The 14,870-nt window shown below is 41.2% G+C and overlaps 1 protein-coding gene across 8 annotated transcripts in view; it reads left to right on the top strand.

Moving 5' to 3' along the window:
* ARHGEF28 (Rho guanine nucleotide exchange factor 28) overlaps nucleotides 1-14,870 on the top strand; it is a 196,749-nt gene that overhangs the window by 51,216 nt on the left and 130,663 nt on the right. For all 8 annotated transcript variants that reach the window (XM_080372217.1, XM_080372219.1, XM_080372223.1 and 5 more), the window contains 2 exons: nucleotides 271-317; nucleotides 1,864-1,924. In XM_080372217.1, coding sequence (XP_080228343.1) covers nucleotides 271-317; nucleotides 1,864-1,924 — 108 coding nt within the window. The remainder of the gene's footprint in view (nucleotides 1-270; nucleotides 318-1,863; nucleotides 1,925-14,870) is intronic.

Genomic DNA, 14,870 nt, shown 5'->3' with positions numbered 1-14,870 from the left:
AGCAGCTGGCTGACAATTGCTGTGCTTGCCTAGCCTGAACATAACTGTGACAATAACATTGCACTTATGCATCCAGCTTGCACGCTGCCCATGGGAAGGCTGCTGTGGGGATATGCATGGGCTGCCCAATGTCCATTGTTCTGGCTTGCCTGTCTGTTTGCCTGCTCCCTTGTGTCCCCCCTCCTGTTGGAAAAAAGAAGAAAGACCAGCAGCAGAAACCAAAGCAGACTCAAATTGCATTTGCTTATTATTAAATATTTGCTTTTACAGGTCCTGTGAACTTGGCATGTGATGAATTGTCCCAGGATGATACAAAGGTACAGATTTCTCCTTATACCAATAGCTAGGCTATGTTTAGGCTGAAAAGAAGCAGCTTCTGCTTGGCTGTCTGAGCACCTCCCAGACCTAACAAATAACTAAGGTGACTAATGCCTGACAGACAACATTTGCTGCCCATTCCTATCCTGTGGGAATAGTTACATATATAGATGATTACTATTTGAACAAACCTGTTACGTGGTTATGGACCAGAAAGCTGGGTTGGAGAAGCAAGGTCTGCTATTGGGCCAGAAAGCTCTTGTGTTTATGGTGAACCTTAGTGTCTTCAGGGAGCTTGCAGTTTGGCTACCAGTCTGAGGGGACCACAACCTGTCTTGCACAAGCTTCATCCTTGAGATGGCATGCTTCATTACATCTGAGGAGTTAGTCCCTGAGATAGACCTTGTAGGCAACTGTGAGTCCTTAACTGGACTTAAATGGGAAAAACGCTCGATGTAAAAAAATATGGTACTTCTCATTGTCTTCTACATGGAGGTATCTAACAGCTTTTTTTTTGGGACAAATATTTGTCCCAAGTCCCATTATGGTTAGTCAGGTGTATTTGATCTCTAGTCTTATATTCTGCTTTTGATTTATATGTATCTGTTTATAAAACCAGGGAATCTTTGTCCCAGTGTTTTTTTTTAATCACCTTTTAAAGCAAGAGCTTGATTATTAGCTCAACACAGTAGAAAGCGAAAATAATTCTTTAGGTTGGGAGAAACAAAATCTGGTAAAATCTGGCAAATCTGGTAAAGGTGGTATCTTCTCAATAGCCAATGACTATTGATTTTTTTTTAGTAACATTTGAATTTAATGGAATGTTGTTGGACTGCCACTTTTGTTTGGTCGTTATTATAAAAGTGATGATGTCTTTAGGTCTATTTTTTGTAATTGCCAGCTGTGCAGAAAATCGACCATTTGTTTGGGAGTCACATGTTGCTCTAATTTTTGTCATCTCAGAATTACATCTTTGCAGTATGCATGCGTTTTGGAGTCTATGTGGAGAATATATGTTGGGGCAGAGTGTTGCAGCTCACGAGTCTTGTTTGGAGGGAAAAGGTTCTGGTACCCTATTCACTGTCTCTTGCTTTGATCTAGCAGAAAGGCTGTAGTTGATTCTATAAAGAATGAACTGACCTATTTCGGTTTCAACAGGTGGGTGTGAACATAGGCATTAGACAAGGAGGCATCTTAGAAACATGTTGCTCTTTCCTCCAAACCACTGTATATTGGCTAGTCAGGGCACAGTTAAACTTTGTAAGAGAAAAGCAGCTGAAAACTGGAGTTTGCATGGAAAATGAGATATGGTTTGGTCTCTTCTTTGATCAAGTTTAGAGTTTCACTCCATAGGGTTCATGTGCATATCTTAGTGTCTGGGGGTGGCATGCTGTATCTGTGGCATTTATTAAAATGGCTAAAATGAAGTGACTGCTGCTTTATAGCAATTTGAACTGTATTCTGAAAGCCTATAGCATAACTTGCAACTAAGCTCAAATGCAGTTATTTGTCTTCAAAGATATAGCTCAAGTTTTCTGTTTCTAGCCTTTTCGAGACTCTGTGGTTCCTTCTAAAGAAAATGAAGATCATGTCTTGTTTGGCATAGGTAAGAAATATTTAATAATTTTGACTTCCTAAAAGCTATTGTTATACACTGTGATGCCAAATACACACAAAGCAGTTTCTTTAAAAAAGGTGAAGGTCACTGATGTTGCAGCCTAGGTTGGCAAAAGATCAAGATCGATCAGTTTTATGTCTGTCAGTGAGGGAACCTCTTTCAAAGTGTCTGTAGTATAGATAGGTGGTGTATCCAACAGTATCATGATACCCTAGGATTTTTCAGTAGTATATTAACTGTTGTAGGGACAACAGTTTTGCAAATAATTTCTGATGGAGTGAAGATGAAATGAATAATTTCTGTGACTGAAAATTAAATGAAACATGTAGAAATGTTTAGGTGCCACAGTGGTAAGTTGTGTGGCTGGTAGGAGAATATAGCCAGTTGCACTGGACAGTACATTTAGAGACTGAAGCTCAGATGGAAAGGTGAGCATTTTCAAGTTTGGGAAAAGCTCCAAGAGCAATGTGCAAACATGGGCTCATGCAAAGCAGAAAAAGACAGTAACTAAGCTGTGCCAATGGGAGCTGCTGTGCCAGGCAGAGGCTGCCAGGCTGGCATCACATGCCTGTGGTCCAATGCTGAACTCAGAAAGAGCAGCCCAGATGGTGGCATTCAGACAGCCCGTATGCAAACTTTGGTGGCTGCAAAATGAAGAGTCGCTCTGTGTGTGTATAAAGGGAGGGGAAATGTGTGCATGAATGGGGACAGTATATGTTAGAGGGAAACAAGCTGGCATAAACTCAGAGACGCAGTTGTAAGATTAGAAGCCGGCAGGTTATTTTAATAACGTCTCATTAAAACGATCATCCGTTTGTCTATTTTTCTAGTCATTGTTACGCCAAGTGCCTGTACTTCAGCCATTTAATCATGTTTGTCTCACATTCCTATCCAAGGAATACAGGAGCTGCTTAAGGGACCTGGGAGTAGTAGCAAAAATACTAGTATCCACAGTTACCCTGACTTCAGTGCTTTTGAGCACAGGACAGCATAGCAGTTCTTGCTTTGCTAAAGAATGCTTTGCATGTACATGAGCTGTGAGTGCCCATATGATCAAATCTGTTTTGTCAAGCAGGACCAAAGTATTGGACTGTATCTCAGCGTAGGAGGGTGTGGAACCATTGGGGAGTGATTGCAGTTTGCTAATCTGAAGCCACATCTGCTTCCGTCTCTGCTCCAGTTATACCATCTGGAGGGAACATAAGGTAGCTTAAAAGCTGACCCAGTGGAAGTTCTCTACTCTGAAATTAGAGCTGATATTTCTCTTTCTTACCCCTGAAATGCTATTTCCTTCTAAGGTATCATTTGCACAGTGCTGCTTGTGACAACTAGAACAGGAGCCAGGCTCTCTGGCTTCAGACCAGCTCAGTCTCTTCTCTGTTGCTTGGATGGTCAGCAGTAGCAGATCCCGAGTCCTCTGCAGGGAACAAGCAAATGACTTTGGCCATGGTTCATACTGTTAGGAGTGGTGAAGTGCAGATTCTTAGAGGAGGTTTTGGGTAAAAACAATGGTGAATGTGCATACAACTTGGAACAAGATTTAGGTCCTTGAAATTTGATTTAAATGTATTTTCTTAGGCATCTTATGTATACATAAAGTAAAACTATAAATATGGATATAAATATGTAGATATATACACATATCTGTACATAAACACATGTATATAAATACCTTTTGTCGTAAGCACAGGCTCAGCTTATATTAAACTAAGAAAATTTCCCTGTTGTATCCCTTACTTGAAAAAGAACCAACCCTCTGTCTCTTCGCTACATTCCAATCACCTTATAGTATGTTTAAGAAGTTGAATTGTTTGTGGAGAAGCTGCAGCAAAATTGGTTCTGCTTGTTCTAGAAGTCACCCACTGTAACTGAATTATTTGGTTGCCCTCTGTAAGGAGTGGAGCATGGAGTCGCTGCCGGCGGCACTGTGGGCTCTCCTTGCACATCTCCCAGTTGTGTACTCAGGCTGGCTGAAAGCACATAGCATAGACACCTGGTGGGATTTTGCCATTGACCTCAGCAGGGCCTGGAGGGCTTCCAGTCGGCACCATGTGTGAGATCTGGTGGGGCTGATGTATTGGCTGGGGAGAGAGTGGGCTGTCAAGTGTGCAATAAAAGGTAGTAGTGGAGAAGGATGAGGAGGGATGGAAATAAGAGTTTGGTGACAACCAGAAGTTTGTAAGTTGACTTAAGCTGGTTTTATTGGTTTATTTGAATGTAAAAATCAGTGTATGTTCTAACCCGACTCATATAACCATATTGATAAATATCGTAGTTTTATTACCCTGGATTGTTTTAAACAGCTTTTTAAAAAATTGTTTGCTTGGCAATGTTGTTAAATGGCGATGTTTTTGGCAGGAAAGGCACACAGTGGGGGATAAGGAGAGAAATGGAAATGGTTGTCAGTGGGGGAGAGGAAGAGAGAAAACAGCTAACAGGGGTTGAGTGAAGAAGAATGAATAGAAATGAGCAGGGTCTGGATACTCACTAGGAGGCTGGATTTGTAAATCAAAGAGGAGTCCTAAAAGCAAGAATGTGAGCGCTCTTTGAATGGGTACAGATTCTCCCACTTCTGCATCTCACTTATTTTTCCATGTGGTTCTTGCTTTTAGAAACCTTTACCAAACATTTGTCTTAACATGGGATTGGTTGGGTTGGAAGGGACCTTTCAAGAAGTGGTGGCTCCAGTTTTCTTTCCTAGGCTGCCCTTTCAAGCATATTGACTGTTTTGGCTCTTTCCCCACACCCAACAAAGTTTTGAGGGTATCTTTGCAAGGGTGCTTGCAACAGTTGATAGGATAATAAAAGGGCAACAACTCTCCTTGCTCCCTATCTTCTTCATCCTTGGTTTGGGACCTGGCTGCCTTGGGCACCATTTGAGTCTTGTAGTTTGATTTTGGGAATTGTAGTTCAGTCTTTTTTGTGCAAGAGGCTCCTCACCTTCCAGGATTGCTGGAGAGCCCCTGGGATCCTACACTGTGAGTGCCAGTGTGGGGGTGGGCCAGTAAGAAGCCAAGAAGACAATGGTTTTTTGGGGTTTGACATATTAAAGAATTAAAGGAATAGAAGAAACTGTGAGGCACAGCAGGATGCTAGACCAGGCTGAATAGGGAGTTGAATGGGACTCCTAAGTTCAGTGCTAGTCACACCTGCTAATCTTCTTGCCCCTCTCTCTGTGTCCCCTGAAAATTGTTAAAGAGCTGTCGTCTTGTATTTCCAAGAGAGGAAAAAACCCAAACCTTTTTATTTCTTTTTTTTTTCTTTTTTTTTTTTTCTCCTTCATTGAAAGAAAACATACTGGAAAGATTGAGAGAGAAATAAAATATCCAGTTGGGGAGAGTGAATGAATGAAAGAAAATGGAAAGCAACAGAAAAAAGATTTTTTTCCCCTGCCTTTCAATATTAAGCACATGTATTATTGCCAGACATTGTCATCCTCAGAGTCAGCAATGCTGTACATTTTGGGGGAGAGTCTAGGTCGCGGCAGAATGCTGTTGCTGTTCGGCATGTGACAGTGTTAGCTGGGCATGTGTTTTTAAACATAATTCCTTCCTGTTTTGCATAGCTGCTTTGGAAGGAGGATGTTCACAAGGCCAATTATAAAGCTGCAAAATTTTCTTTTTTCCAATAAGAAAATCTAACCCCCAGTTTTTCTTCCAAGGAAATGTAGCTCCCCCTACCCCCCCAACTTCAGGAAGGCAGGATGATGTTAATTTTTCAAAATATTTTCCCTGCTGTCCTAGTTACAGTGCCAGTGACCTAGTGGTGTCTGTCTAATCTATTCTGTTTGCTCTGCCGGTGGTGAAAAAAGTTCTGCAAGCCACATTTTGCAAGAGATAAAAATACTGATGCCAAATTTTTGGCAGTTCGCTGTGTGACCATGCAGCTACAAAACATTTTAGTAGATTCTGTCCTTTGGTTTTCATGGTTCCACAGAAATCTCAGTTTAATCACAGATCATTTTAAGGAACAGAACATAATGATCTTCTCTATGTAAACCAGTAGGGCTGTACTGTAATCTGCAGAAAAATCTGGTTTCAATGTTGCTCTTTTGTTCTTTTTTAATAAGATTTCCTTAAATGGTAAGACTTAAAAAGGTAGGGGTTTTTAAGATAGAAAAAAGCATGGTCCTGCTGTCTGGAGACCTGCCTTTGCGCAGTTTTTGTTAGGTCTGTAGAATGATTAGTTTTCCTACTTACTGCAGTCACATCTTTCGCTCCTTTTTTAGTGTTCGTTTGCTTTTGATTTTGGGTGAGCAGAACATATGCATTTGGAAGTATTTTGAGTCAAGTGTGCCTGTTTTGACATTGGAACTATGGAACACAATTTTATGGTTGTTGATAGAGAAAAGTGAAAGTTACATGTTAAGTGTTGTCTATTTGAGACTGTTACAAGAGTCCTGTGATTAAGGCTATGCAGATCTTTTCTGTGTGTGGTCATTTTTGCTTTTGCTGGCAGCTTTCAATCCTATCTTTCCCTTATGTATACTTTGAGGGAGGGTGGGTGATCCAGCTGTAGTATCTCTAGCCCAGGAGCTGCAGCTTCAGTTTCTTTCCAGAATGGATTTACAGTATGACCTTGGGCATGTCCCTTATCTTTTCCCTGTGTCTCACTTTTCCCCCTAAAACAAGGAAGATCATAGAGAGTGAGGTGAGAAAGAGGCACTGTAATACTTGGATGATTAGAGTTGTGAAAATACTGAGACTGGTGCTGAAGAAGTTCTGAAAGGTCAGTTTGTGGTAAAGGAGGCTTTTTTAAAAACTCATCTTTATTCAAAAGGTAGGTGATCTGAAAATTGCAGAGAAAAATAATAGCTGAAGAAAATTGCAGGGTTATTGCTGCAGCTAATGACTGTGGCAATTGCATTCTGCCCTTTTCTGCTGCAGCTTTCGAAGATTTTTATGATGCCGCTTCTGTTTTTGCAAAAGCTCAGCATGGTTCCTTGCACCTTGCAGAAGAGAGACTTAACTTGGTGTTGATCTGTCAGAGTCCTGCTAGAAACAGCTTTTAAATGATATTTAAACATGGCAGTAGTTTGTTTCAGTAGATAAAACATATTCTCATTTTTTTTGAGTGTCTATAAATAACTGTTCTGCAATCTTCAATATTTAGTTTTGAGCTACAGAAGAGGTAGGAGGTAAAATCTTCCTGGGATGTGAGCCTGAACTAAGCTTAATTAAAAAGCTCTGGAGAAATCTGGAAGAAGCAGCATTAGACACTAAAACAGGCTTGTTCTTGTTTCTTGGAGTTTCCTTTGCTCTTGATTTTCTGAGATGTTATAATTCAACTTAACCTCAAAAGGAAGACGGAAAGAAAAATTAACAAGTTACAAACTTGTGCTGCCTGGCTTCCCAGAATTTATCCCTCCTTCTCTGCCTAAAATCCAAAACAAATTTGCTTAGCAAAATAATCCTTCAAAAAGAGGATTTTTTCCCCCTGATGTTTAAATAAGCTCTTTTGCCTGTCTTCCGCCTGGTCTCATTTCAGGCTAACATAAATAAACAGTCTGGGATATATCTAATGTCAAGTTACTCTTTGAATGTGAAATATAATCCAGAAAATACATTGTTGAAGAAAACAGTTGTAGGCTTGAAAGTGCACACATGAACCAAGTTTTTCAGCTTTCTTCCTTCTTGAGAGGCAGCCCTTCCCTTGAGGTCTTCCCTGAGACATGGAATACTGGATTTTTAATGAGATAAGTCTTAGTGGTGAACTTACTAGTTGTGCCGGCTGTCAGTGTAAGTATAGACTCAACAACCAAGCCACTGGTGAAACTTCAGTAGGAGCAAGGCCCTAGTTGAACTTGGGTTTGTCTTCATGTGAGATCATGTGTGTGCTCTGTGTTGCTGGGGCCCGCACAGGCCTCTGTGGAGCTGAAACAAGGAGGGGATGATTATTGACTCTAGCCCTTAGTTCTCAGACTTCTGCAAATAAGTCAAGGGAGCTTTTCATCAGAGTACGGGACAAAAAGTGACGAGCTTGCCATCCACGTTTGTACTGCACATCCTAGCTAGTCTTATAGTGTGAATAGACACTGGACGAGAACATTTAGACAAATTATCTCTCTGTGTACTTTGTTGGAAGTGCTTAGTAGTTGTTTCAAGAGTCGGGGCATACCGACCGCTGTCATGTGAAAGTAGTATTAATGAGCTTGTTATCCTAAACGGACCTTGTTATCCCAAACCACATCAGGTGAATGGTGTGGTAGAAAAAGGAAAAAAAGTATAAATCTGCTATCAGTCATGAAGCAGACGTCAGAAAGGTCCGAGTGGCAGGAACACTGTGAAATCCTGACAGCAGGACAGTGAACTGGACAACACAAAGAGTTTAGGACAAAGCCTGAGATATTATCCACTGTAGCTCCACTGGTGTTTGGAGCTACATTGAGTCAGGATTGGGCAGAGGTCATGCTTTTGCTTCAGTTTTGTAAAAATTCTAAGCCCTTCTATATCCCAACCTTTTGGGTATTCTCCAAGGATCTTGCAGTACTAGTACAGTTTATGCAAAGCTGTTTCTCTTAGATTTTTAAGGATGCATTGCTCCTTTAGTTTATCAAAGGAACAAGATTTAAGTACCACCACTTACAAACAGTTGCTTTTCAAAAGAGGTAGGTATTGCTAATAGCTCCTTGTAAAATAATGCTTCATTCATTGAATATCACGAACATGACATGTTTAACATGAAAGTGTTATTGTAGCTGTTCTAACTGTAGTTGTCACCTTGGTTTCAAAGAAAATGTTAAAAAAACAGCCTTAATCGATTTCATAATTCAGATTGTAGTTAGAAATATACCTGCAGGGAAATAGCGAGGAGTCTGGTATAAATTTGGATGTCACAGTCTGCTCTCAGTCTGGAGGGTTTGCAGCAGCACTGTGATTCCACGTGCCCTTTCTGGGGCTGGTAAAAGGAAATACCCATGTGGAAGTAAATGCAGTGGAGCGTAAAACCTCTTCGAGTGGCATGTTAGCTTAAAGCAATCCAGAAAGTGGCACACACAAATTGACTCTGCATCTCCTGCAGCCTGCTGTGACTGCAGTGTTTCAGTAAACGTGAGGGTCGGTGTAGATCAGAGTTTTTGGAGACGGATAGGGTGGTCTGCCACTTTCAGCAGGGTGTCTGTGAAGGCAGCAGCTGTTCTGTGTTCATTTCCAGTCTAGTGTCCAAGAAACTGCACAAAGAAGTCAACAAAAAAATTGACCCAAATTTCTAATTTCTAATTCTAATTCCAAAATTTCTAATACTGTATTATTATTTTGTATTTTTCATTAATATTTCTGATCTGTGTCTACCCAACATCTAGAGGAGACACTTGTTACAGAAAAGGGGTCTCTAGTGCGGGTGGATTTTGTTACCAGCTGTCTGAATGGAAGAGTGAAAAGGGGAGGTATGCACCCAGGGAGGTGTGAGCAGGACGTTTTGGGGGCTGGGAGGGGTCAGGGCCGTTTAATATCATGTCAGATTTGATACCTGAATTCATCCAGGACTACACTTTTCTGGGAGAGCAAAGCCGGCCACTTCAAACTGGTAGTGGGAGAAGAGTTTCAGGGATGCTGAATGCTAATGATTTTTGGCCTTGTGGCTTCCTTGGGGTTGAAATGGTGGAAAGCAGGCATGTTTGCATTGGAAAGTGTGCAGTGCAAGAAACTACCCATTCCTCCTTCCCCTGCCCTTCTCCCTGCCCTTCCCAGCCATGTCCCCCTCTGGGTGATGTGGGATGGGGAGCCTGCCACGCAGCGCTAGTGAGAGAGGTGGGATCTACCAAATACTGTCATATATCAGGCAGTGATGATGGGCAGTGACTGCCTGCCTGGACCTTTTGGAGTCCAATGCTGAGCAGTTTAAATCCCAAATTGCTATGTTACTTGTGGGAGGCCTCAGCGGATCTCTGCTCACAAAATAAGGAAATAAATGGGCCAGTTCCCTAAACCAAGTGCATGAACCACCCATCAGAAATCTAGCAATAAAGAAGATCATAAAAACAAGTGGAAGAGGTCATCTGCCAACATCTGAAGGATCTGGGCATAGTTCTGTGTTTTTCAATGATCAATTCATCAATGATTTGGGAAAGGGAGAGGGGGAGAACAGTGATGTGGCAGAGTTTTTCTAATTATTCCAGTGTAAACTTTCATAAGAAAGACCCAGGTTGAGAAGAGAAGTGGTAAAGATAATGTGAGTGACAAGGCATCCCATGAGACCTGTGCGGCTGTTGCTGACAGCAGTCTGCACAGCCATCGCGTCATTGTGGGCAGGTAGAAGGGGTGTTGGAGTGGGAGCGTGCTTGGTGTGTGGGATCTCGTTGGTAGCATTTTGCTTTCGGTTGCCTTTAATTGCCATTTGCTGAATTTTCAACACAATTGTTAAGTCTAATGTGAGGTGTTGCAGATACTTTGTCCAGGTATGTTGGCTGATCCTCTCTGTGGGAAGATGTACTCTGATTAGTCAAAACAATTGAGTGAAGAAGGTAGGAGAGCCACATGTGCCTGTGGATCACAGAGGCTGGTGGAGACAATCATGTAGCCCTTTCTACACCATCTCTCCTTATGAGAGCTTTCTCTGCAGCTTTGGGAAATGATTGTAGGCTCTGCTGGTCCTGGGGCAGAACCAGCCTGGGGGGAACCAACTTCATCCCTAATGTTGGGGAGACTCTGCCCAGAGCAAACTGGGCAGGGTATTTTTGGCAGAGCTGTTGTTCAGGTAGCTCTCATCTCACCTGTGTCCAATTGTGACTCTCCCCAGCCCTGTTTCTGGGGTCAGTAGCCCCACTTCCCATCCCGTATACATCCTTTCTCCATCTGGGGAGAGCGTGCTGAGCCCGAAGGGGTTGCATGTTTTAGCAGTGTGTGGGGAGAGGGAGCTCACCTGCCCTGTGCCTCGGGACTGTCCTCTGGGTGTGCTGGGGAGGCAACAGTGCAACTGTTTGATGGAGACTGTGGATGCTAGTGACATTCCTCTGCTTCCTTCCGTCTTGCCACCAGCCACAGGAATGGTCAGACAATAGACTGTAGTATCTCTGAAAAACATTTGTATCATACAGATGTGTTTTGGCAAGCGTTGGGTGAAAGTATTTAAGGCATTACATTATTTATCAAAAGCATTAGCCTTAGGTAATGCACATAAACCCCTCCGTTTGTTTGTTATCTTCACATCTACACCTTGGTATACATAATTGAAAACATTTTTTCAGTGGAAAGCAAGGTTAATATTTTCCAGCTAGAAAGTACCTTTTATCTCGTAAGCTGCCAGTTCTCTGTGCCAGCTGCATGCAAATGCCACCACTTTGGAAAAAAAGAATGTCAGGAGAAAAAGTGGGTTGGATCATCCCATAAAGTGCAAGAATAGGGAAGAAAAATATTTTTAGCAAAAGACTGTAAGGCAAACACCTTCTTTGTGGCAAAACCCAGCATGATGTCTTTCGCAGCTGCATAAAGGAGTTTTACAAACTAGAAAAAAATATTTTTCACAGGGCCTAAACAGAGCAAATAATGTGAGTGATATTCAATTAACCCTTCAGAAATAGGGGTTAAGGCTGATAATTTATCTGCACTTTCAGACTGCCATTGACAAATTCCTGTGCAAGATTCTATTCAGGGGAGATGGCCGTAAGTGGGTGAAACGCCTAAGAAATTGGCCAAGAAACAGAGGATAAGTGGCAGGAGGAAATGATGAGGGTTTTATCACAGCAGAAATTTAGTTGCTGGATTCTCTGAGTGTTATGTAATAGGGCTGCCATTGAAAAACTATTTAACAATACTTAATTACTCATTTGTATTAGAATGTTCTAAATGAACTCCACTAGTTTATGGGAGGGAGCAGGCAATAACTGAGCAGTCAGTGAAAACATTTATGCAGTGTACAGAGGTCATTCAGGAAAGTAAATGTCTTGGCATGCAAAATATTTTAATGCCATTAAATACATCAGCTGCAGTTCCGCATTGTGAGTGTTTTGTCAGTTCTAGTTATCCCTCCCTGGGTGAAGCAGAAGCCCAGGAAGACCAATGGAAGTAAGTGCCTTGTAGCTGAATTTATAAGTGAAAAAAGCCAGAATTGGTCGATATAGAGAAAAGATGCAGAAGTGGAGATATCGCAGAAGTAAGCATGATTTACTGTTTCTCATAAAGCAGACCACAGGAATAATTGCTAATGCTGAAAGGTGAGAAATTTTACAGCCAGTGTAAAACATATGGCGCGCTCTAAATGTAAACTGCTGTTTGCTCATGAAGCATTACCTTCTGACTTTAAGACTTGTATTCCACATTAAATACATCTGATGAGCAAGAGAGCACACCTGGGTAGGGAAAATCACTCTGCAGACGGGAAATCTTTTGTGTGGGAGCAGCTGGGAAGACATTTCCTAAGTGAACAAGTTATCCAACAAATATGCTCTGTTCTTTCCTTTTCTCTCAAGCTGTGGCCATGATGGGAGGCAAGCAAGTGCCCTGGATGGTGTGCAGGTGGGAAGGTGTACGTCAGCACCTGCGTTCCTCTATGCCTGGGGGATTTATCAGTGCAATTTGAACCTGACATTCCAGGGAGTGGAGATATTTTGAAATGGATGCTTAAAGCATGGATTTATATCCTCTCTGTATTTTCAGTCATCCATTGTTTGTTGTAATTCCCTGGGGCTGTTAATTATATATATAAATCAAACAAAGTCTATGGGAGTGACTAGTATTTAAAGTGAAAGTCTAAGGCTTCCAGCGTCTGGGTCACATTATTCTTTTCAGGCCTAACAAAGCTGGCAGAACTTCAGTTAAGGGAAGGGCAGAACAATTATGTGCTTCAACTGTGTTTTATGTAATTTGTGCACTTTATGAAGTGCTTGTATAATAATCATTTTATCCCTGACAACCTGATAGGTATTCTTCTAATGGGTTTTGAATTAAATTTGCATGTGAATTGCATTATTTTCTTTCAACAAATATGTTGTTATCTCTGACTGAAATGTGGATTGAAGAATCACTTGAAACATAATACAGAAGTAGTGCTGCAGACCTTAGCAGCCTGAAAAATAATTGAAGTAAGGAATGTTAACAAGCTCAAATGTCATCATCTTCCAAAAACTGACATTTAAGCTGATCCACATTCCCTCTCCTCCTTTATGTGGAATACAAAACCACATACATTGTGGGGTAACTAAAGGAAATGTTTGGTGGAGTTGGTTAAGAAACAGTGGACATGTTATTTTTGTGTTAGCTCTTGTATAGCCACATTTGAGCCTGTTTAAAAAAATGTCGTTTGCATAGTGTAAAGATGTTGGGGGAAGGGATAATGAGTTCCTACTGAATACTAATTGCTTACGAGTTGTTCGGGGAGACTGTATAAGAATGGAGGATTTGTTGTAAATTAGTCACTAGCTGTATTGTGCATTGCTGTGAGGTTAGACCAGAGCTGTAAAGGTGCCAGCTCTACAAAATCCTTATGATTCACTGCCTAACTTGGTGACTGTGTGAAGGAGAAAATACTATTCAGACTAAATATTATTGGAAAGAGAGCTCCTCTAATGACAGTGTAATCTTTCTTTGTAACACTTAAAGTTCGTTTGAGTTAGAAAGATGGGAGTGACAGATTTTGAGTGGGTTATTGCATCTTTTCCAGCTGCAAGATCCCAAGGTCTGCTGAAGTTGTAAATGCTGAGAGGAGGGGTATTGCTCTGCAGTAATACAGGGTCCAGCAGATTGATTAGTGCTGTTAGCTTCCAGTTAATCTTTGGCTTCTTTAATTCCAGCATTTTGCCTGTCCTTAATTTGTGAGTCCTTGTAAGCCCCACTTTTAACATGGAAACAAAGCTTTGAAAAAGCTTGCAATAGTTTGTTTACTTTTGAGACGCATTTTCTCATTCCTTACTTGGCTCCTATTGTTTTCATTTATATCAAAATGGGAAGGTGAGTTAATGATTCATTGGCACACAGTGACCTTTCAAATAGCTCTGGACCACGATGCAACAGCTCCACTCGAAGCTCTCATACTTTAACCTCCTTGCTTCTGCCTTAATATTTGCAGCCTGATCTGTCTACATGCCTGGACGCCTGAAGAGAGCAAACATTTACAGCTTCTCCCTCCCCTGTGTTTAGTGGGCAATTTGATCCTTCTTTGTCCATTCCTTTATTTTACATCACTCTTAGACTTGACTTGCTATTGAGAACAACAAAGTGCAACTTTAGGAATCTGCTCTCTGTTTATTTAGCACAAAAATGGACTCAGACTCTGATTCACCTTTTAATTACTCTTGGCCTTCCTTACCTAAAATGAGGATTCGAAGAAGGGCATCCAAATCAGGTAGAAAAAGTTGTCTTATTTCAAATGACTCTTACTTAATAGCTCTTCCTCCTTTTCATTGTCTGGTTGTATGCAGGTGACTATAAACAGCTTGCATGAGGTAGATTTTCTTTCTATCAAAACTCTACCTCACTGTTAGTTATGCTTTTGTAGATAACGGTGTTGGAATTTGTTAAGTAAGAAGAAGATGTTTTCTCCAAATTATGTACTGTTGTTTAAAATTGTTTTTATTTCTTTACTCTCTAAGGGCTTTTTTTTTTTCCTGGTTGCATGTGTGTCTGTCAGTGAGCAGCTCTGAAACCCTGGGAGCTTCATAGCACAGCAGCGGCTGCAAAAAGCTCTGCTGGTTACAGTTGTTTTCATTTAGGGGGAATTTGATAATTCAAATATGCCTTAACTACTAACAGGACTTTTTTTCCCCCCTGAATTACATACAAAAGTCTTGTCAGAATGAAGAGGGAAATATTTTGCTTTTTGTAAAGGAAAGCAAAAGGGTCAGTTACTGTCTTTGCACAGTTAGACATTGTCCTTCTTTGTTGAGTAGTCTTTGGGAGGTAAGCATTGTAAATGTTGTCAGAATGGTAAAGGGGGTTTTAAGGAGGTTGAAAGGCGCTGACCAGCAAGTTTATGTGATGAAGAATTGTCATTGAAAGCTTTA

This window comes from Falco punctatus (assembly GCF_963210335.1).
Source record: "Falco punctatus genome assembly, chromosome: Z".
NCBI lineage: Eukaryota > Metazoa > Chordata > Aves > Falconiformes > Falconidae > Falco > Falco punctatus.
Note: the sequence above shows the minus strand (reverse complement) of the source record. Positions and strands in the feature narration are given on the sequence as shown.